At 45.9% G+C, this 22,498-nt stretch overlaps 1 protein-coding gene across 10 annotated transcripts in view; it reads right to left on the bottom strand.

Annotated features, from left to right (window-relative positions):
- LOC139264307 (uncharacterized) overlaps nt 1-22,498 on the bottom strand; it is a 382,502-nt gene that overhangs the window by 149,435 nt on the left and 210,569 nt on the right. For all 10 annotated transcript variants that reach the window (XM_070880566.1, XM_070880561.1, XM_070880557.1 and 7 more), the window contains one exon: nt 15,316-15,437. In XM_070880566.1, coding sequence (XP_070736667.1) covers nt 15,316-15,437 — 122 coding nt within the window. The remainder of the gene's footprint in view (nt 1-15,315; nt 15,438-22,498) is intronic.

Raw genomic sequence — 22,498 nt, forward strand, 5'->3', positions numbered from 1 at the left:
CTCCTGGTGGGTCAGTGGCGAGTGGACTCCCTGCCGGAGGAGCTCAGGCCTTTTGCCTGGAGCACGTCCCATCTCCTCTATCTGGGAGTCTACCTTAGCCCCGACGAGGAAGCCTGGCCGGCGAACTGGCAGGAGCTGGAGGCCAAGGTCGCCGCTCGACTCGGGCGCTGGACAGGACTGCTCCGAGTGCTGTCCTACAGGGGTCGAGTGCTAGTCATAAACCAGCTGGTGGCCGCAATGTTGTGGTACCGGCTGGTCACTTTGACCCCTCCCCCTGCGTTTGTCGCCAAGATACAGAAGAAGCTGGTGGACTTCTTCTGGAACAACAGGAAGCACTGGGTCTCTGCTGCGGTCTTGAGTCTCCCGCTTGAGGAGGGCGGTCAGTCGTTGGTGTGCGTCAGCGCCCAGCTCACGACTTTCCGTCTTCAGACCCTGCAGAGATACCTTTACGTCGAGCCCCCTCCTAGGTGGTGCGCTCTGGCGACGTATTTCTTCCGCCAGCAGCGCGATCTCAACTACGACACGCAGCTCCTGTTTGTGAACTTGGGGGGTGTCAGGACCACCCTCCGGGAGCTGCCTGTCTTTTACAGGGACCTCATCCGGGTCTGGAACAAAGTCTCCACCAAGCGCAGCTCTCCGCCGGCTGGAGTGGCGGCTGTCCTGCAGGAGCCGCTGCTCGGGAATCCGTACTTCTACGACCGAGGTTTTATGTGGCGGTCGGAAGAGAGGGCTGTGGCTGGTGAGGTGACCAGGGTCAGGGACCTGCTCGATGGCGGAGGAGCAGGCTGGATGGCGCCAGGCACGCTGGTGCGGCGCCTAAATTCAGCCAACGTCCGCCACGCGGCCGAAGCCATCGAGTCGCTAAAAACAGCTTTGGGCCCTGACTCTGTTAGGTGCATCGAGGAGGCTCAAGCACGTGGGGAGATCCCGTCCGAACTGACCCCCGTCCGGACGGAATTCCTCATTGGCGCCAAATCCCAGAACCTCCCTCGGGGGCCGGCGCCTCACAACTTGAGCCGCCTCGGGGAAATCCCCTCCGTGTCTTTCAGTTCTGCGCGGAGGGGTTTCCTGTATGGGCTGCTCCTGCACACTCTCAACTTTGCCATCCTCGCCGGCCGTCCGGACATGCCATGGCGTACCATCTTGCCGTCCGGAGGAGGCGGGGGTCCCCGATGGAGGGCACTCTATGCGGGAGTTCTCTCACTATTCATCGGGGACTTGGCCTGGAGGGTGGTGCATGGAGCACTGCCGTGCAACAAATTTTTAAGCCGGTTCACGGACTCCCAGGCCGCCTGCAATTTCTGCGGTCTGGAGGAGTCCGTGTTCCATGTTTTTACTGAGTGCACGAGGTTGCAGCCCCTGTTTCATTATCTAACGGGGCTGCTCCTGAAATTCTGGCTGCACTTCAGTCCCACTCTCCTGATCTTTGGGCACCCTGTGCGGAGGGGAGCGGGTAGGTCCGAGGGCCTCCTCGTAGGACTGCTCCTGGGCACGGCCAAAGGTGCCATCAGCCGGTCCAGGCAGCGGGCGGTCGAGGGGGTCGTTCAACCTGACTGCCTGCCTCTCTTCCGCTCTTACATCCGGTCCAGGGTGTCCTTGGAGATGGAGCACGCGGTGTCCACCGGTACGCTCGCGGCCTTCCGCGAGAGGTGGGCACCGGAGGGACTGGAGTGCATCATCACGCCCGGCAACCAAATTTTAATTTGATTTTACGTTTTAAAGTTTAATTTGTTTTAATTGCCGGTGCTTTTAGTGTCCCCCTCCCCTTTTATAGGGGGCACTGGAAAAAATGTGATTTTAGCGCCCCAAAAAAAACCCCCAAAAAAAAGAAAAACAGAAAAAAAAACACAAAAAAGAAAAAAAGGGCCTTGTAAATGTCTGCTGTGTCATCCAGGGCGGGTGGCACGGTTTAATGTTTTATGTTTTACAGGTAAACTCCAAAAGAGTTTCATGCACAAGGACCCCCAGGTCCCTCTGCACTGCAGCATGTTGTAATTTCTCCCCATTCAAATAATATTCCCTTTTACTGTTTTTTTTCCCAAGGTGGATGACCTTACATTTTCCGACATTGTATTCTATCTGCCAAACCTTAGCCCATTCGCTTAACCTATCTAAATCTCTTTGCAGCCTCTCTGTGTCCTCTACACAACCCACTTTCCCACTCAACTTTGTGTCATTTGCAAATTTTGTTACACTACACTCTGTCCCCTCTTCCAGGTCATCTATGTATATTGTAAACAGTTGTGGTCCCAGCACCGATCCCTGTAGCACACAACTAACCACCGATTTCCAACCCGAAAAGGACCCATTTATCCCGACTCTCTGCTTTCTGTTAGCCAGCCAATTCTCGATCCATGCTAATACATTTCCTCTGACTCCGCGTACCTTTATCTTCTGCAGTAACCTTTTGTGTGGCACCTTATCGAATGCCTTTTGGAAATCTAAATACACCACATCCATCGGTACACTTCTATCCACCATGCTCGTGATATCCTCAAAGCTACTCGTTTAGCCCCGCTCGGCGGACTTTGAGTTAAGGGACTCGGGGGCCTGTTTTCTCTTCCCTGAGAAGATTCACGTTTTACAGACCAGCCTCTAAAAGAGCGAGGAGTCACCCATCACAGCTCGCCAGATCAGGACCTGGACTAGCCAGGACCCTGTGCTATCACTAGTAAAAAGCTGCAACCTCAATGAGAGCTGGTCGGCGGTTCCCAGGGAAATGCAAGACGAAATTAAGCTGTTCCACCGACGCAAGGATGAAATGTCCATCCATTTGGACTGTCTCCTATGGGGGAATCGTGTACTTTTGCCAAAAAAAGAAAGGGAAACGTTTATACGTAACCTTCACAGTACCCACCCAGGCATAGTCATGATGAAGGCTATCGCCAGGTCGCACATTTGGTGGCCCGGCATTAATTCGGAATTGGAGTCATGCATACACCAATATAACACTTGCTCACAGTTGAGCAATGTACCAAGGGAGGCCCCACTGAGTCTGTGGTCATGGCCCTCCAAACCGTGGTCCAGGGTCCACGTAGATTTCACTGACCCTTTTCTAGGAAACATGTTCCTAGTAGCAGTGGACGCTTACTCTAAATGGATTGAATGTATAATAATGTCATCATGTATGTCCATTGCCACCATTGAAAGCCTCCGGGCCATGTTCGCCACCCATGGATTGCCCGACGTCCTTGTTAGTGACAATGGACCATGTTTCACCAGCTCGGAATTCAACGAGTTCATGACCCGCAATGGCGTCAAGCATGTCAGGTCTGCGCTGCTTAAGCCTGCATCCAATGATCAAGCAGAATGGGCAGTCCAAACCATCAAGCAGAGCTTGAAAGGCATGACGGACGGTTCCCTGCAGACACGGTTATCTCGGATCCTGCTCAGCTACCGCACGCGACCCCACTCGCTTACCGGGGTTCCCCCTGCAGAATTACTAATGAAGAGAGCACTCAAAACCAGGCTCGCCTTAGTCCACCCGGATCTCAACGATCATGTAGAAACCCGGCATCACCGGCATAACGTGTACCACAATCGCACGGCTGTATCGCGTGACATTGAGGTTAATGACCCTGTGTTTGTTCTTAATTATGGTCATGGTCCCAAATGGGTTGCTGGCACTATGAAGGCCAAGGAGGGGAATAGAATGTTTGTTGTCAAACTTTTGAATGAACAAACGTGCAGAAAGCACTTGGATCAGACCAAACTGTGATTCACTGACAACCAAGAACAGTTTGAATAGGATATTACCATCAATGATCCACCCACACACACCCAACCAGCAATCGACCTCGCAGTCAACCACGAGGATGAACCCACCGTGCCCGACAGTCCGATCAGACCAGCCACACCGCAGTGCAGCAATGATCTGACCGATTCACCCAATCCAGGACTTCAATTCAGGAGATCAACCCGGGAACGCAGAGCCCCAGATTGCCTTAACTTGTAAATAACTGGTATCCAAGACTTTGGGGGGGTAGGGGGGGAAATGATGTTATGTATGTAAACATTACCAATGTGTAAGACTTGCCACCAGGGGGCGCACCTATGGGAGACCCAAGGGTCACCTATACACTCTGGGCAAGCAGGTATAAAAGGCAGTTTACCATGCTGCTTCCTCACTCTGGAGTTACATTAAAGAGACCAAGGTCACAACAGTTCGAGCTTACAATATACAGTCTTGTGGAGTTATTCTGAACATAACACTATCCAGTCCTTTAATTATTTGATAGATCGCTATCGGGTCACCTCTAAGTCTACGCTGCTTCAAAGTAAATAGGTCCAGGTCCTTAAGTCTATCTAAGTAGTTACAGTTCTTTAAGCTTGAATAATTCTTATAGTTCTCCTCTGGACTTTTTCCAAGGCCTTACATCACCCACTATGCAGGGGATCAAAACTGAGCGCAGTACTGCAGTGACCCAAAAAGTGAAAAAATATACTGAATGATTGTATTAATACGACCCGATATCCTGTTAGCATTAGCTACGGCTTTTCTACATTGCTCATGAGCCTTCAGTGACCTATGCACAGTAACACCCAGATCTTTTTTTCTCTTAACCTCTTTCAGTATTCTGTGTTATCCCTACCAACATGGATGACACTACATTTATCTAAATTAAATGCCTTTGCCATTGTGTGGCCCGCTCTGCTAGCACATCTAAATCTTTTTGCATTTGATTGCACTCCTTTACTGTTTTAACCCTTGTACAGATTTTGGTGTCATCTGCAAACTTATTGACTTCCTCCCAACACTCCAGGTTTTCAGTAAAGACAGTGAAAAGTAGTGGGCCTAAGACCAATCTTTAGGAGACACCAGTAGTAACGTGCCTCCAGACTGAACCACATCCATTAGTTACAACTTTTTGGCTGTGGGATTGCAGCCAATTCCTAATCCAGTGTATCAAATTCCTACTGATACCAAGTCTATCTTGTAAAGTAATCTAATGTGAGGTATCATCCATCACCCGAGTGGTTTCCCCCAAAAAACTCAATTAAATTTGAAAGCCACAACCTGCTTTTCCAAAAGCTGTGTTGTGTATTTTTAATGGTCCCTTCTCTTTCCCAGTGATCATAAAGGGCATCTCTTACGTTCCCTTCTAGCACCTTCACAATAATGGATGTCAGTCTGATGGGCTTGTAGTTCCCAGGCTCTGATCTTTTGTCTTTTTGAAAATAGGAGCTACATGAGCTAGCTTCAGGGAACTATCCCTGACTCAATCGAACAATAATTAACCCATCGCCTATCTATTCCATTTTTTACTTTCTCTAACAACTGCCTTATGTACACCGTCAGTCCTCATAAACATTCCTGACCTTAGGTCCCGGCCCTGGGAATTGTGCTAAAGAACTGGGCTAAAATTCCAAGAAGCCAAAGTAGGGCCTACCCTACAGATACTGTTTTAGTGATGTTGGTTGCATGAGAATGGTTGAGTGCAGGTAATAAAGAAAATTGACAAAATAAGGCATGACTTTGTGGCTCCTGCAGGAAAACAAAAGGATGCAGGCACCCTAATGATTTTCCAGCTTGATATCCTTAGGAAATTCTTGAATTCTTGGATTCACACTGTTTCCACTTGCTCACATTGTCACCCAGAATGTACATTATATATCTGTGAAAATCTATCCCGACTCAAGAGCACATAGACAGGCTGGTGGAATGGGCGGACACGTGGCAGATGAAATTTAATGCAGAAAAGTGCGCAGTGATACATTTTGGTCGGAAGAATGAGGAGAAGCAATATAAACTAAAAGGTCCAATTCTAGAGGGGGTGCATGAGAGAGAGACCTGGGTATATATGTGCACAAATTATTGAAGGTGGCAGGACAGGCTGAGAAAGCGATTAAAAACGCTAACATGACCCTGGGCTTCATAAATAGAAGCATAGAGTTCAAAAGCAAGGAGGTTATGATGAACTTTTATTAAAAAATTGGTTCAGCCGCGACTGGAGTATTGTGCCCAATTCTGGGCACCGCACTTTAGGAAGGATATGAAGGCCTTAAGAGAGAGTGCAAAAAAGATTTATAAGAATGGTTCCAGGAATGAGGGGTTAGACTTTCCACTTTCTGGCTAAGGCCGAAAAAAATGGGCCTTATTCCAGCGATGCGGGACCTATCGCCTGTGCTGATCGCTGGCTCAAGGCCCATTTTTTTTTTTTGCGATTTTCCACTCGGCCTTACCCCAGCGATGTCAAATGGGCGATGTGATTTCTCGGCGATCTCACGATCGCCCAAAGAAAACAGAACTGAATTAAAAAAAAAGCTTCCCTAGCAACGCATTACTGCGCATGTGCAGATTGATTTTTTTTTCAGGTTGATGCTCTTCCCGCGTTTTGAGAGGTCAGGGTTCTTCACACATGCTCAGAAGTTCTGTGTGGGTCTGGGAGAGAGGAGAAAGTAAGTGGAGATTTGACAAAGCACTTATCAGAGAAAAATACTACCCTTAATTCAATTCAATTCAAACAATGGAGGGTTCATTAGAAAGGCGAAGGGCCAAGCCCTTCAGTGAGGAGGTCAATGAGGCCCTTATTAACATTGTCAGCGAGAGGTGGGAGGATCTGACACGGGGTGGGCATGAGAAATGTCGGCATCTAATGAAGCCCGGACACCGGACCAATGCCGCCATCATTGGAACAGCCTACTGGCAGCTACGAGAGTAAGTTGAAATTTATAATGATCTAAATAGTAACAAGAATCTGCAATGTTATTTGGTTACATTTAAACATAACTATATTATGAATAAATTTATGCAACCCAGCATAAAGTTAAATGTTGTAATGTGAAATATGCAACATAATGCTAATTTGTAATAGAACATTTTAATGTCAGTCTTAAATGTCTTCAATGTCTTAAATCGCCTGCTCCATTTGCTTATGCCGTGCAACGTTATCGTATCATTTACAGAAGAAGATCTCGATCAATAATCGGGAGCAACGCAGGACGGGCGGGTGCTCTGCCATGTTGCACACTCTAACTGCCTACGAGGAGCTCGCGGTGGCCTTGATGGGGCCAGAAAGCCATTCGGTCACATCCCGTGGTGTGGCCGAATCCACCCTTGAGACATGTGAGTAATGAGAAATGTGCATTGTTCAATGTGTGAATCATTAGTGAATACTAAAAATATCGTAGTTACGCATGTAATGTTATGCAATTAAAATATAATTTGATGTTATGCAATGTTATGCAATTACAATGTAATATTATGCAATTATAATATAATCTGATATATAATGGTGATGTACTATAGATGTTCAAATGAGGTCATGTTAGGTCATGTTAAAGCTTGTGACCACCTGTGCATATGGGGTAAAGGAAAGCATTGTAATGTTTTGACTTCGAGAAAAATTGTAATGCAATGATTTGAATAGTTAATTGTTGTTTATCAAATTAAAGGTCAAGTGGTCGTCGAGTCAGTGGAGTCCACTACCACTGAACCGTCTCCAACATCGCAGGAGGCTGAAGAAGAAGAGGAACCACTACAGACTCCTGCTTCAGCAGGAGGAGGAGGAGGAGGAGGAGACGGAGACGGAAGAAGAGATTTTTTTTGTGGGGGTGGGAACAACCTGCGGCCATCTCAGTTGAGATGGAAGAAGCATTGAGACCAAGCGGTGTGCAGGTGGCGACGCCAAGGCGCGTCATATTGCAAACGCCGACCCCACGGAGGTCTGGTCAGCGTGGCGAGCAATCGCCTGCCTTGGAGGGCCAGACAGAGAGCTTGATTTCCCTGTGCAGGGAGACGGTCGTGATTGGTCGCGACCTTATCCACGGGTTCGAGGGATTGTCTGCGAACTGGAGCCAATTCTCTGCGAACTGGAGCCAGTTTCCAGCATCCTGGAGCGAGTTCTGCCAGAACTTCTCCAACTGGTCTTCTGAGCAAGGGAGACCTTGGAGGCTATTCGGCAACAGACAGCCGCAACCAATGCCCCACGGCATGCGTTGCTGGCTGGACACGGCGCTGCACCCCAAGGTGTCGTGTCTGCTCGCAGTGAGACCCCTAGCATGTAAGCGAGTACGGAGGGCACAGTTCCTCCAGACTCAGAAGTAGAGCCTCAGGCTTCCGCTTCCTCTTCATCACCTCCACCACGGCAGGAAGTCTTGACATTCCACTCTGCACGATGTCTTGGTGTCGGTCTGCGTAGACCAAAACGGGCGGGTGGGGTGCGAACATGGGGTGGAACATGATCTGGAGGGAAACGTGGCCGCAGGTAGGGAGGGGGGAGTTCTTCTCTATAGTTCACTTGTTTTAAAATGTTTACTTGCTGTTATCAATTTATTATACTATTGTTATTGTTATTGTTATTGTTACTAAATTGGCCAATTGTATTCAATAGTTAAATGTTCACTTGTTCACTTGTTATCATTACTTAACTGTTCACTTTCCATTCTTTCTGAAATGGTCACTTGTTATTGTTACTGAAATGGTAACTTGTTAGCATGACTTAAATGGTCACTTGTTGTCATGACTGAAATGGTCACTTGTTATCATCACTGAAATGGTCACTTGTTATCATTGCTTAAATAGCCACTTGTTCTTTAAAATGTTCAATTTATTCTTCTTCTAACGTTTTGGGGATTTTAAGGGAAGGGTGGGTTGGTGTGGGGAATGGGGGGTTGGAGGGAGGGTGTTGTTCATTAGTTCTTAAAAAAAATTTATGTTTGTTCATAAAAAAAAGTCTACAATTTTTGTACCTTCTCTATTATTTACATGTTTTACAATACACAGTTCTTCATGCAGATTTGTTTGTTTGTTCTGTTTCACTGTGGAATATCATTAAATAACTTCAGTGCGTAAAAGCTGTTTAATAAATAATTCCAATATATAATGAGATCTATTTAGCATAAATAAGGTGATAATACCTATTTATCTTCCCTGTTCCAAATTTCTGAGTACAATTTGCATCAATTTTATTCTCTAAATAACTCAGAACAATTCTCCACCCTTCTTCCTCAGAGGCTAAAAATGGCGTCTGTAATGCCCATTTCCCTCTCTAAGGCCCTGAAAAAGCAACTATTTTTGAGCACTCTTTTGGGCCTTGCATCGGCCCAGCGAAGTGCATGCTAAGTGCTGAAACTTGGTTTGGGCCTTGTGTGGGCGATCATTTGGGCGATCATCTCAGCAATCAAAGTGGAAACTTGGGGGCCTATTTTTCCAGCAATATTTTGGGCCTAGTTTCCACTTTTTGCTCAAAATTGGTGATAGAGGTCCATTTTGGTCGATAGATGGGCCATAGATGGGCGATGTGAAGTGGAAAGTCTAGCCCAAGGGACTTCAGTTATGTGGATAGACTGGAGAAGCTGGGGTTGTTCTCCTTAGAGCAGAGAAGGTTGAAAGGAGATTTGATAGCAGTGTTCAAAATCATGAACTAGGGGGCATAGTTTCAGAATAAGGGGTCCCCAATTTAGAACTGAGATGAGGAGGAATTTCTTCTCTCAGAGGGTTGTAAAACTGGAATTCTCTGCTCCAAAGAGCTGTGGAGGTGGGGGGGTCATTGAATATATTTAAGGTGGAGATAGACAGATTTTTGAGCGATAATGGAGTGGAGGGTTATGGGGAGCGGGCAGGGAAGTGGAGCTGAGTGCAAGATCAGATCAGCCATCATCTTATTAAATGGTGCATGAGAACACCAATGGTAGATTGGGGCTATAAAAGGAGCGTAGGTGCGGCACCTGGCAGCAGTGTGGAGGCATACCACTTCAGGGACCAGCACGAGCTGTGATAGCAGCGAAGAGTGACGTCATCAAGGTCAAGGTCGGTGATTGGAGTGTGGGCAGATACAGCAGGAGCGGTGAGGTCGGAGCGAATGAGCGGCGAGAGACTGTGGAGGGATGTGATCGGGGCCCAGGGGAGGAATGAGCTCGGGGCCAGGGGCCAGGTGCAGCACGGGCCAACCCACACTGCGATATGTGCGCGCACTAAGTCCATGCAGCAGAGCAGGTCTCCAGTCGTCTTGGGTAATCCTTGCCATTGGACCAAGACCTATCTCTGTCAAGCCCATGTGGTGGCTGGTGTGCAATGGCCACCGCACATTAAAAAAATCCACGCACAGGCGTCTTCCACCCTTCAGCTTGTAGCTCAGGAGCTGGAATTTTAGGTCCTTCATTGGAACACCTGTGAACTTATCCTTTTTTGGCGTGGAAGCATGTCATCCTCGTTTCGAGGGACTGCCTATGATGATGATGATGGTGAAATGGTGGAGCAGGTTCAAGTGGCCAAATGGCCTACTCCTGCTCCTAATTCTTATGCTCTTATGAGGGGTCTAGACAGAATAGATAGAGAAAAACTGTTCCCGTTAGCAGAAGGGTCGAGAACCAGAGGACACAGATTGAAGTTGATTGGCAGAAAGGTGACATTAGGAAAACTTTTTTACGCAGCGAGTGGTTAGGATCTGGAACTCATTACCTGAAAGGGTGGTGGAGGCGGATTCAATCGTGGCTTTCAGAAGGAAATTGGATAAGTATCTGAAGAAAAAAAACTGCAGGACTACAGGGAAAGGGCAGGGGATTGAGACTAGCTGAAGTGCTCTTGCAGAGAGCCGGCACGGGCTCGATGGGCCAAATGGCCATCTTCTGTGCTGTAACCATTCTATGATTCTATACTCAGACCTGTGACTCAGAGTGCCATGACAAAAATCAAGAACGACTCATTACTTTTCTAGCATTTCTAGTAAATACAAAAGTGAAGGATCATATTATTTGAACAAATACTTTGGTTCTGTTTTTACGACGGAAGACACAAATAACCTTCCGGAAATACAAGGGGACCGAGGGTCTAGTGAGAAGGAGGAACTGAAGGATATCCTTATAAAGCAGGAAATTGTGTTACGGAAATTGATGGGATTGAAGGCCGATAAATCTCCGGGACCTGATAGTCTGCATTCCAGAGTACTTAAGGAAGTGGCCATAGAAATAATGGATGCATTGGTGATCATTTTCCAACAGTCTATCGACTCTGGATCAATTCCTATGGACTGGAGGGTAGCTAATGTAACACCACTGTTTCAAAAAAGAAGGGAGAGAGAAAACGGGTAATTATAGATCGGTTAGCCTGACATCAGTAGTGGGGAAAATGTTGTAATCAATTAGTAAAGATGAAATAGCAGCGCATTTGAAAAGCAGTAACAGGATCGGTCCAAGTCAGCATGGATTTATGAAAGGGAAATCCTGCTTGACAAATCTTCTGGAATTTTTTGAGGATGTAACTAGTAGAGTGGACAAGGGAGAACCAGTGGATGTGGTGTATTTGGACTTTCAAAAGGCTTTTGACAAGGTCCCATACAAGAGATTGGTGTGCAAAATCAAAGCACATGGTATTGGGGGCAATGTACTGACATGGATAGAGAACTGGTTGGCAGACAGGAAGCAGAGAGTCGGAATAAACGGGTCCTTTTCAGAATAGCAGATGGTGACTAGTGGGGTGCCGCAGGGCTCAGTACTGGGACCCCAGCTCTTTACAATATACATTAATGATTTAGATGAAGGAATTGAGTGTAATATCTCCAAGTTACACTAAACTGGGTGGCGGTGTGAGCTGTGAGGAGGACGCTAAAAGACTGCAGGGTGACTTGGACAGGTTAGGTGAGTGGGCAAATGCATGGCCGATGCAGTATAATGTGAATAAATGTGAGGTTATCTACTTTGGGGGAAAAAACATGAAGGCAGAATATTATCTGATTGGCGGCAGATTAGGAAAGGGGGAGGTGCAACGAGACCTGGGTGTCATGGTTCATCAGTCATTGAAAGTTGGCATGCAGGTACAGCAGGCGGTGAAGAAGGCAAATGTTATGTTGGCCTTCATAGCTAGGGGATTTGAGTATAGGAGCAGGGAGGTCTTACTGCAGTTGTACAGGGCCTTGGTGAGGCCTCATCTGGAATATAGTGTTCAGTTTTGGTCTCCTAATCTGAGGAAGGACGTTCTTGCTATTGAGGGAGTGCAGCGAAGGTTCACCAGACTGATTCCCGGGATGGCCGGACTGACATATGAGGAGAGGCTGGATCAACTGGGCCTTTATACACTGGAGTTTAGAAGGATTAGAGGGGATCTCATAGAAACTTATAAGATTCTGACAGGACTGGACAGGTTAGTTACAGGAAGAATGTTCCCGATGATGGGGAAGTTCAGAACCAGGGGACACAGTCTTAGGATAAGGGGTAAGCCATTTAGGACTGAGATGAGGAGAAACTTCTTCACTCAGAGAGTTGTTAACCTGTGGAATTCCCTACCGCAGAGAGTTGTTGATGCCAGTTCATTGGATATATTCAAGAGGGAGTTAGACATGGCCCTTACGGCTTAAGGGATCAAGGGGTATGGAGAGAAAGCAGGAAAGGGGTACTGAGCGAATGGTCAGCCATGATCTTATTGAATGGTGTTGCAGGCTCGAGGGGCCAAATGGCCTACTCCTGCATGTATTTTCTATGTTTCTATGAATATTCTCCTGTTCATTGTCCCTTGATTTTAAACAGCTTTGAATATAGATATCATCTGCCAAGTTGATTCCTATCATTACAAATCAAAATTCTGTTTATATTTCTCTGTTAGGAGGTCTCATCAGAATGTCTGCTTCTTAAATTGTATTGGGTCTGATGATTGCAGTAGTTATGATAGCACCTGCAATGACCACCAAATGGTTTCCTAATCGGCTACCTATATCATACTTTCTAAAGATAAACCAATCCTTTGCTTTATACTTGCAATGGTTAACTTTCATCTTAGTAATCATGTTTGCCTCGGACAGGAATCCACTTGAAGGGAAGGGAAGGGTGCAATGTCCCGAATCCGGAATTCCGAAAACCGGAATTATCTGAAAACCGGTCATTTCAGCGAGTGGCAAGGAGCAGAGGATCAGCAGGCGGCGCGGTCTGAAATCCGGCAAAATACAAAATCCGGCACGGATAAAGTCCGCGGCGAGGTCCGAAATCTGGCAAAACCCGAAATCCGGCACGGATTCGGTCCCAAGGATTCTGGATTTCAGACTACTGATTTCCTTGTCTGAAATCCGGAAACCCCCAAGATCGGCATGGACTTGGTCCCGAGGATTCCGGATTTCAGACGTTGTACTTGTACCCAGAATTGACTTGCAGCAAAAATAATTAATGCTATCAGCGTTAAAAGAAAAATAATCAGATGTTTATATTCTTGGATGTTTTACATGAGTTTGATTGCCTCCCTCAGTAAATTAGGTGAACTGGACAGATACCATAATAGGGCAAAGTACAAATGATCTTCTTAAGATATTTGGACTCGGGAAAAACCTAATGGGAGATAGAACTGAGAAATATTTGCTTAGTTCTTCTACACTTTCAGGACTAACCTGTTACTGATCTATATACTCTGAACAGACACCAACATGGCAGGGTGGGGGCGGGGGAAAAGAGAGAAGATGACTGGTTTGCATGTTCCCCACTTTGGAACTCTTTAGACTGGGTATGTCAGAACCAGATGATGATTCAGAATCTAGCAAGAGTGGGAAAGTCGTGGTTAATAAACTCCTCAAAGCCTCCCTAATAAAGTGCAACATCCCCACTGACACCTGGGAGTCCCTGGCCAAAGATCGCCCTAAGTGGATGAGGCGCGTACGGAAGGGTGCTGAGCACCTCGAGTCTCGTCGCCGAGAGCATGCAGAAATCAAGCGCAGGCAGCGGAAAGAGCGTGCTGCAAACCAGTCCCACCCACCCTTTTCCTCAACGACTGTCCCACCTGTGACAGAGACTGTGGTTCTCATATTGGACTGTACAGCCACCTAATAACTCATGTTAAGAGTGGAAGCAAGTCTTCCTTGATTCCGAGAGACTGCCTATGATGATGATTGAGATGAATCTTTATAATCCTTCGGAATGGAGCCTCCAGTCAGAAATCAGGCATTTTTTTAAACTAATGGGTTTTACTGAAATAGAACTGTTTGTGATACATTCCAACAGGAAACTACCACTGATTTGTTCTGAAGAGAAAGATGTCAAGGTCCTGTTTCTCAAGTTTTCTTTTGGAAGGAGATGTTCTTGTTTCTGTTATGCCCTGAGTCTTGTAAAAATGTCCAATTGATGATCTAATATTAAGCATTATCCTTTCTGAAATAAAAGGCTTCTGTAATATAAACTTCATGATCTCAGAACCAAATACGTGCACATAATAGTCATGGAAAATAATCATGGAAATAAAGGTAGAAACAGTATAATATTAAACATCCGGTATATTATGGTGAGAAAGCAATGCATTTAGCTTGTATTGGTTATAGGTACTTATAGGTAGTTATTGTACTTCATTGGCTGTAAAGTGCTTTGGAATGTCCTAAGGTCATGAAAGGCGATATGGGCTAGAAATTGCGTAGCGCCCCATTTGAGGCGATAACGTTTGAGGGGGCGAAAAAGTAGCGCTGGGCGCTATGCAAGTGAAGCTGACGTGAACTTACAGTTTAGCATTTCAGGAAGTGGAGTGCTAAATCAAGCACCAGCACCCCTTGGAGCGCTAAACCAGGCAACATGGGCAGTAGCGGCAGAGCGCTGCACAATGTTCAGTGGATCGCTGCTGGGATCAGAGGCTCCTTCCCTCCCTTAACGGGAAGGGCTATTACTGCAAGCTCTGCACAAAATCACATCCTCTGCTCGCCGACGGCACCTGCGATCCACGACGATCAGCCCCAAGTACTCGAACAGAATAAAATGTTTTCCCCTACCTCACCGGCAATCCCTTTAACTAGCACTCCCCAAGCTGCCGGCCTACATCACAATGCCTCCTGCAGCTGCCAGTGTTGATTCCTGGCGATGCTGAAGGAGGCGGAAGTGAAGTTCGCATCCGGGATGGTACTGGGGCGCTGTGCACTAGATGACATCACGCTCTCTGGGGCACAGGGGATCGTAGTGTTAGGACTAACCTGCAAGGGAAGTTCGCGTGCGTTAGTACTCTCACCGCGCCCTGTCGCAGAGCCAGTAGCTCCCCGTTATCGTTCCCCCGGAGGCGCTAACGGGAGGCGCATAGGAAGCAGATTGTTCCCCCAATATAGATACAAGTCATTCTTTGTTTTCTTCTTTTTATAGGTGCATATTCGCAGACCCAGCACCTAGATAACAGCTTTTTAGTACACCCTCCCCCAAAAAACACAATGGATAGTTGTACTTATAAGCGATGGAAATAGATTGAAGTAAATGACACAAGAGAACTAACAATACAGATGCAGGTAGCATCCAGATAAAGTTCAGCTTTTAAAGGAAACACACAAATTGTATTACAAAGATTTTAATTTAAAATTCTCTTTCTAACTATATAATTTATTTTATAAATATTCATTCCGCAAGATACATACTTTATTCTCAACTAAGTACCTGAATTAGGTGACCTGTTCTCATTGTAGATAAAGGTTTTCCATGAAAACTCAGGAGTCTTCAAGTTTTTGGGTACTGTTGGCACCATTGGATAACATTTGGTCTTCTTTTGATGATGAATCCTAAAGTAGTTTTTAAAGGTGCATGAGCATGGAGCATTGAAACTTCGAAGTACTTACAACTATATTTTAAGAGCAATGCTGCAGAACACTCATGAAATATCATGAACATAAAGAAATAATTTTCTTTGAATTACTACACTTGGGGATCACAAGCAGAATTAATTCTGGAATACATAAGCCACAATTACGCAAAAGCAGTTTATAGCAGCTTGATATTTAGTAATTCTGGCCACAAAATTACTGAATACTATCTCCTTACAGTCCTACTATAGATATGCTGTTTTTAACGTTTATCATCTACATCTTGATGTCCAAAAATGACTTTTGTGCCAACATTTTCTTCTGCACTGTCTAGAAATTAGCTCCTCTGAAGTTTCCAATGGGCAATTATCTAGGTTTACTAAGAGACCCAGCTTGGTGAAAATCTGATCATCTGAAGAACTGTCCAATTGGTTCCCTTTTATAAGAGTGCTCACACAAGTGTGTGAAATATAGTTTTGGCAAATAAAACTGAGCAGAAAAACAGTATCCTAAAGTGGTAATATTTGTCTACCACTCTTCAAAAAAGCAGAAATCTCCAATGGTACTCCAGGATACCTATATGGAAGTAGGTATGTTTAACACTTTTTTCATATCTCCTAATTGAAGTAGCCCTCTCTACCTGCTCTAATAATACTGCCTTCAGAAAATAAGTCTAATCTTCTAGACTCAGTGTGACAGCAGATGCACAAAACCTATACCATAATACTAAATTGATAAACAATCATACTGGGCAAACTTTGTCTTCCAATAGCCACCTAAGTTACAATAACATGGGCAATTTCCACTAGCCCTAGATTATGAGACGAGCATGTCCCATGTAGAAAAAGTAATCTGGATTGCTAAATTATAATGCACACATCAGACAATAGTGATGTCTAAACAATGGTCTGGTTAAGGCACCTCAACATACTCATGTGTTTGATTTTACCAAGTTAAATTCAGATGTTGGTGGAATGTTCACTATTTGGTTATCAATATTTCTGCAGAAAAAATGCTGAGGCAAACCTTAACCAACATTAGGCAAGGCATGAAAGGTATATGTTGTATTTTTTTTTAATTCAGATCCGCACAAAGACCTTATCACCATCAAAGCTTTCACAAGAGTTGGTTCCTTCTGATCAGGTTCTATACACCCGACTCTGATATAGATTTCTAAAAACCTGCAAGAATGTTCAATGACACCCAAACCTAAAGCTCCAGGCAGCAACACGGGCCCAAACACATCAGTATTCAGGCCATTGAACTTTAATTATAACCAGAAGCATGTTCTTATGGTCTTGATTTTGGTAGGAGCAAAATAAAATAAAAAACAGAGCACCATCCAGCAAAACCAATTATTACATTGAGGAGAATTCAGCAATAGGAACATCAAATGTAAAAAAAAAGCTGCCAAAAAATTCCTTCAAAAACATACTGTAATGTACTTGCTTCATGGGTTCTTTGGTTAAGCATTCATAGCAACACATTGTTATTAAGAACTAGTTAGTTTATTAGAAAGGTTTAAAAATCACATTACACATTACCAGTTCAACCACTAGGCTCACAACCGCATGCCTCATCGTGGATGACTTAGACCCAACTGACTGGGGTTTTATTGAATCTTGTGAACATCACGTGACTGGCTAAACCATTCACAATGCAACAGCTCTACAAACCTGTGAGCATACTTACAGGTGCATACATTACACATACCTTCTCTCTTTAAGATTCTTGCTTCAGTAGGCAAGCTGTTGGGACTCCGATATGCTTGTTTTCATAGGCAAGGCTCAGTGGGAGAAGCCTCACTTAAACTCATAAAATTCAGAGCGCCAAATTTCATAACAGCATTTTAGTATTTAACGGAGGTTGCACGAGTTTAATGCAATCGTATTGGACTATACAGTCACCTGAGAACTCACTTTTAGAGTGGAAGCGATTTCGAGGGTCTGCCTATGATGATGATGATTCTTCAAAGACCTCTGGCACCATGTCAACCTGACTGTATCACAACCCAGCACTCACACACCAACTGTGCCCACCTAATGAAAATCACATCCACATCTCACGCCTTCTATACATTAACACCTATTCAACTATGGTAGGCACATCTGGCAAACACATAGCTGCACATTCACTTACACACTTTTTTTCTTGCAGGTAAAGCTTGCTCACAATAGGAGGGAGCAGCTATGCATGGGAAGAGTTGAGGCAGACCTGCAGGCCTTAAGCGACCTCGAGGAGCGAGTAGTTGCAATCATAGGGGTACGAGTCAAGGCATGGTTATTGTCGGAAAGGCTGACACCCCTGGGGACAATGACAGTATTTTCATCACCTAGCCCTCTTTTATCAGACCACTTCCCTCTCACACCACAAGCCTTTCCCACTTTACATGCAACTATGTGGTCTCGATTCCTTGCTGCCTTCCTACCCACTCCCCTGCACGTAACCACACTTTTCTGCCTTTATGCTTTCAGATAACGAGCCAGCAGCCCAGGAGCTCAGCCTTCGAGTGCCAGTGACGTGAGAGAGGAGGAGGAAGGGGAGAACACAGTAGCTCTGGCAGTGTCAGACCAGTCAGCTGGCTCAGAGAGTGGGGACATGTCGATAGAGGAGGTGATGTTCCAGGGGTCTGATGTGGGTGAGGCTCCGGGACCCAGCGGCATGCTGCAACACACAGGGAAAGGGAAGCTCGAGGGTCAGCTGCCCGGAGGATGATTTCACACTGAGTTCTGCTCAGCGCGACTCAGATGAGAACCTCGATGTTGAGGCTGTGGCCAGACGGTCACTGGCAATGCACAGCGAGCTTATGGGTGCAATGGCAAGGGTGCCAGAGAGTATGGGTGCACTTGCTATGAGTTTGGAGGAGTCCGCCTCCAGCATTGCACTTGTCTCACAGCACACATTCGAGCCCATCCTTGGCAGTTTGCAAAAGAGAGAGACCGTGTGGACCCAGACCTCATGCGCGTGTCATGGATGACATGGCAGCAGTTATTGCAGCACAGGCTGAAGCAACACAATGGCTTAGTGCTGTAATGGACTCAGTGCTTGGTGGCATCCAAACTCACCCTACTGTGATGCAGACTCAGTCTGCTCCCATGAAGATTCAGATTGATGCCACGCAAGCGCTGACTGCTGCCATCATCTCTGGGTTCCCACCAGTTCAACAAGGATCTGATAGTGTCGAAGCAGGCCAGCGATCTGTGCTCCAGCAGATTGCTCCGGAAGCTGAGGCTATGCCCAGGGGGAATGGCATTTTGTGGGTCAAAATGGAAGGTGCTGTCCTCTCTCAGGGTGACAGCATTCCAGCTCCCACCACTGCCGCTTCACCATTGCACCTGCCGCTGTCTGCATCCCAGCTATCCAAGACTGCTGCCGCCCATCCTGAGATAGTGCAGTATGCAGCCGTGCCTTCCAGGCCCAGAGCTGGTCAAGGGCTTCCTGCTAGGCCATTTGCAGACTCTGGTTCCACCAGCCTTGCTGCAGCCATTGGAGCCGAATTAAGGAGGAGTAATAGGGTTGGGAGGGGGGAGAAGCGAAGGGGAGGATAAAAGTTAAAAATGATCCACTCAGCCAGTCTTTCTTTGTGGCTTCTGATCTTTCAAAGAGGAGGGTTGTTTGTACATATATAGCTGGTGTTGTTTGCAGGTTCTCATGTTTCAAAGTTTGTTGCATTCAATTTATAATTTGACGTCTGTTTTGGTCATCTTTCTCATTGAACCTTTTGTTATGTATGTAATAACTCGATAGACTGAATACTGTAAACTCACTCAGGTGCAAACCTGGCTCAGCTTTATTCGGGCCCAAAGTGCCCACATTACATGGTGGCTAGCTTTATATACCTGGCCCGCACACACATGCGTACAGCCCAATGACCTCTGACAGTGGCGCCCCCTGGTGGCTAGTGACCCCAGGCATACATACATGACAACATCCCCCTTCAAGATCTTAGTATCAAACTTTTTACAAATTAAGACTGTCCGGGGTTTTCCACTCACAAATTGATCGTCTCAGTTCAATTCCAGTACTGGGTGAGCGTTCTGAGTCAGTTATGACTGAAGGCTGGGTGGCCGATCTGATGCGAATGGCAATGACCATGTCAGAGATTGAAAGTCCAGATTCATTGATGACGGCGAAACCCTGTGATGAATGAATATAGGTTGGTTGGTCACTGATCGTATCTTCCTCAACTTGTTCCAGTTCCTCTATGTGCCACAGCTTTGTCCGATCAACATGTTTCCTGTATGTTTGAGCATGACAATAAACACTCTGTTACCTTCCTTGGCCGTAATAGTACCAGCGACCCACTTGGGACCTTGACCATAATTTAGCACATACACAGGATCGTTAACAGAGATGTCGCATGACACAGCAGCACGATCATGATACCACTGCTGATTTTGACGTCTGTTTCCAGCATGATTGTTCAAGTCAGGATGGACGAGAGAGAGCTTGGTCTTGAGACTTCTCTTCATCAATACTTCAGCAGGGGAGACCCCGGTAAGCGTGTGGGGTCTTGTTCTGTAACTAAGCAATATGCATGACAAGTGAGTCCACAGTGAACCCTGAGCTACACGTTTCATACTCTGCTTGATTGTTTGGACAGCACGTTTTGCTTGACGATTAGAAGCAGGTTTGAATGGTGCTGACCTCACATTTTAATACCAGTGAGTTTCATGAACTCTTGAAACACCAGACTTGTGAAGCAAGATCCGTTGTCGCTCACAACGATGTCAGGCAGATCATGAGTAGCAAACATGACACAAAGGCTCGCAATGGTAGCTGTGGATGTACTGGATGACATGATTATACACTCTATCCACTTGGAATGTGTATCCACCACAGCAAAAAACGTCTTACCCAGGAAAGGACCCGCAAAATCGATGTGGATCCTTGACCATGGTTTGGATGACCACGACCACAGACTCAGCGGAAATTCCGCTGGTACTTTGCTGAGCTGCATGCAAGTGTTGCACTGATGCACACATGATTCCAGATAAGAATCAATTCCAGGCCAATATACATGAGACTTGGCGATGGCTTTCATCATGACAATATCGTGATAAGTGCTGTGTAGACCACGTACAAATTTCTCTCTGCCTTTCTTAGGCATAACAACACAATTACCCCACAGTAAACACTCTGACTGAATGGATAGTTCATCTTTGCGACGATTGTAAGATTTGGTCTTATCACACATTTCCATAAATATAGCAGACCAATCACCACTAAGGACACAACGTTTTACAACCAATAAAATCGTGTCCTGTCTGGTCCAGGTCCTAATTGTTGGGCAGTGACAGGGGCTCCTTCACTCTCAAAAGCATCCATAACTAACAGTAGATCTGCAGGTTGTGGCGTTTCCTTCTCCGGTGTGGGCAAAGGCAGACGGCTCAGTGCATCGGCACAATTCTCGGTGCCCGGTCTCTGGCGAATGAAATAATCATAGGCAGATAATGTCAGCGCCCACCTCTTGATGTGGGAAGATGCATTGGTATTGATACCTTTGTTTTCTGAAAACAATGAAATGAGTGGCTCGTGATCTGTTTCGAGTTCAAAATGAAGACCAAACAGGTACTGATGCATATTTTTAACCTCATACACGCAGACTAAAGCTTCTTTTTCTACCAATCTGTAGGCTCTTTGACAAACTTTTAGAAGCATACGTAACAGGTTGTAGTTTACCCGACTCATTAGCTTGTTGGAGCACGCAGACAACCCCATATGATGAAGCTTCACAGGCCAATACTAGACGCTTACACAGATCATAATGTACCAGCAACTTGTTAGAGCAAAGCAGATTTGTAGCTTTCTCGAAAGCTCTATCTTGAGACACAGCCCAAACCCAGTTGTCGCCTTTTTTGAGCAGCATGTGCAGTGGCTCTAATAAAGTGCTCAATCTAGGTAAGAAATTACCGAAGTAGTTGAGTAGACCAAGGAATGAACGCAGCTCCGTCACATTCTGAGGCCATTTTTGTTGGCCTTGGTTTTCGAGTCCGTAGGCCTGATGCCATCAGCAGCAATCTTCCTCCCAGAAATTCGACTTCCGGTGCCATGAAGATGCACTTCGAACGTTTCAGCCTGAGTCCCACTTTGTCCAGACGATGTAGACCCTCTTCAAGGTTGTTCAGGTATTCAGCAGTGTCACGACCTGTGACCAGAATGTCATCTTGAAACACAACGGTTCTAGGGACGAACTTCAGTCGACTCTCCATGTTCCTCTGAAATATGGCTGCAGCCGAACGAATTCCAAAATGACACCTGTTGTAGATAAACAGTCCTTTATGAGTGTTGATGCACGTAAGTTTCTTCGATGTGTCGACGAGCTCCTGTGTCATATAGGCTGATACCAGATCCAGTTTAGTGAATGACATCCCATTGGCTAGCAGTGCAAACAGGTCATCAGCCTTCGGTAATGGGTACTGATCCTGTTTCAAAAATTAGTTGATTGTAACCTTGTAGTCCCCACAAATCCTGACAGTGCCATCACTCTTCAACATAGGAACAAGGGGACTGTCCCATTCGTTAAATTCGACCGGTGGTATGACCCCTTCACATTGGAGTCTGTCCAGCTCAATTTCGACCTTCTCCCTCATCATATACGGAACAGTCCAAGCTTTGTGATGGACGGGTTTTGCACCCGAGTCCAGGTGAATCTGCACCTTCGCTCCCGTGAAATTGCCGATGCCCAGTTCAAACAGCGAGGGAAACTTGCTCAGTACTTGAGCACACGAAGTGTTATCCACTGATGACAACACTTTGATATCGTTCCAATTCATTTGATTTTTTTGAGCTAATTCCTGTCGAACAGCGTTGGACCATTTCCTGGAACGATCTATAATGGTCGATCATGAACCACACCATCATACATAAGAACATAAGAATTAGGAACAGGAGTAGGCCATCTAGCCCCTCGAGCCTGCTCCGCCACTCAACAAGATCATGGCTGATCTGGCCGTGGACTCAGCTCCACTTACCCGCCCGCTCCTCATAACCCTTAATTCCTTTATTGGTTAAAAATCTATCTATCTGTGATTTGAATA

The sequence above is a fragment of the Pristiophorus japonicus genome, chromosome 5, assembly GCF_044704955.1.
Source record: "Pristiophorus japonicus isolate sPriJap1 chromosome 5, sPriJap1.hap1, whole genome shotgun sequence".
Taxonomy (NCBI): Eukaryota; Metazoa; Chordata; class Chondrichthyes; family Pristiophoridae; genus Pristiophorus; species Pristiophorus japonicus.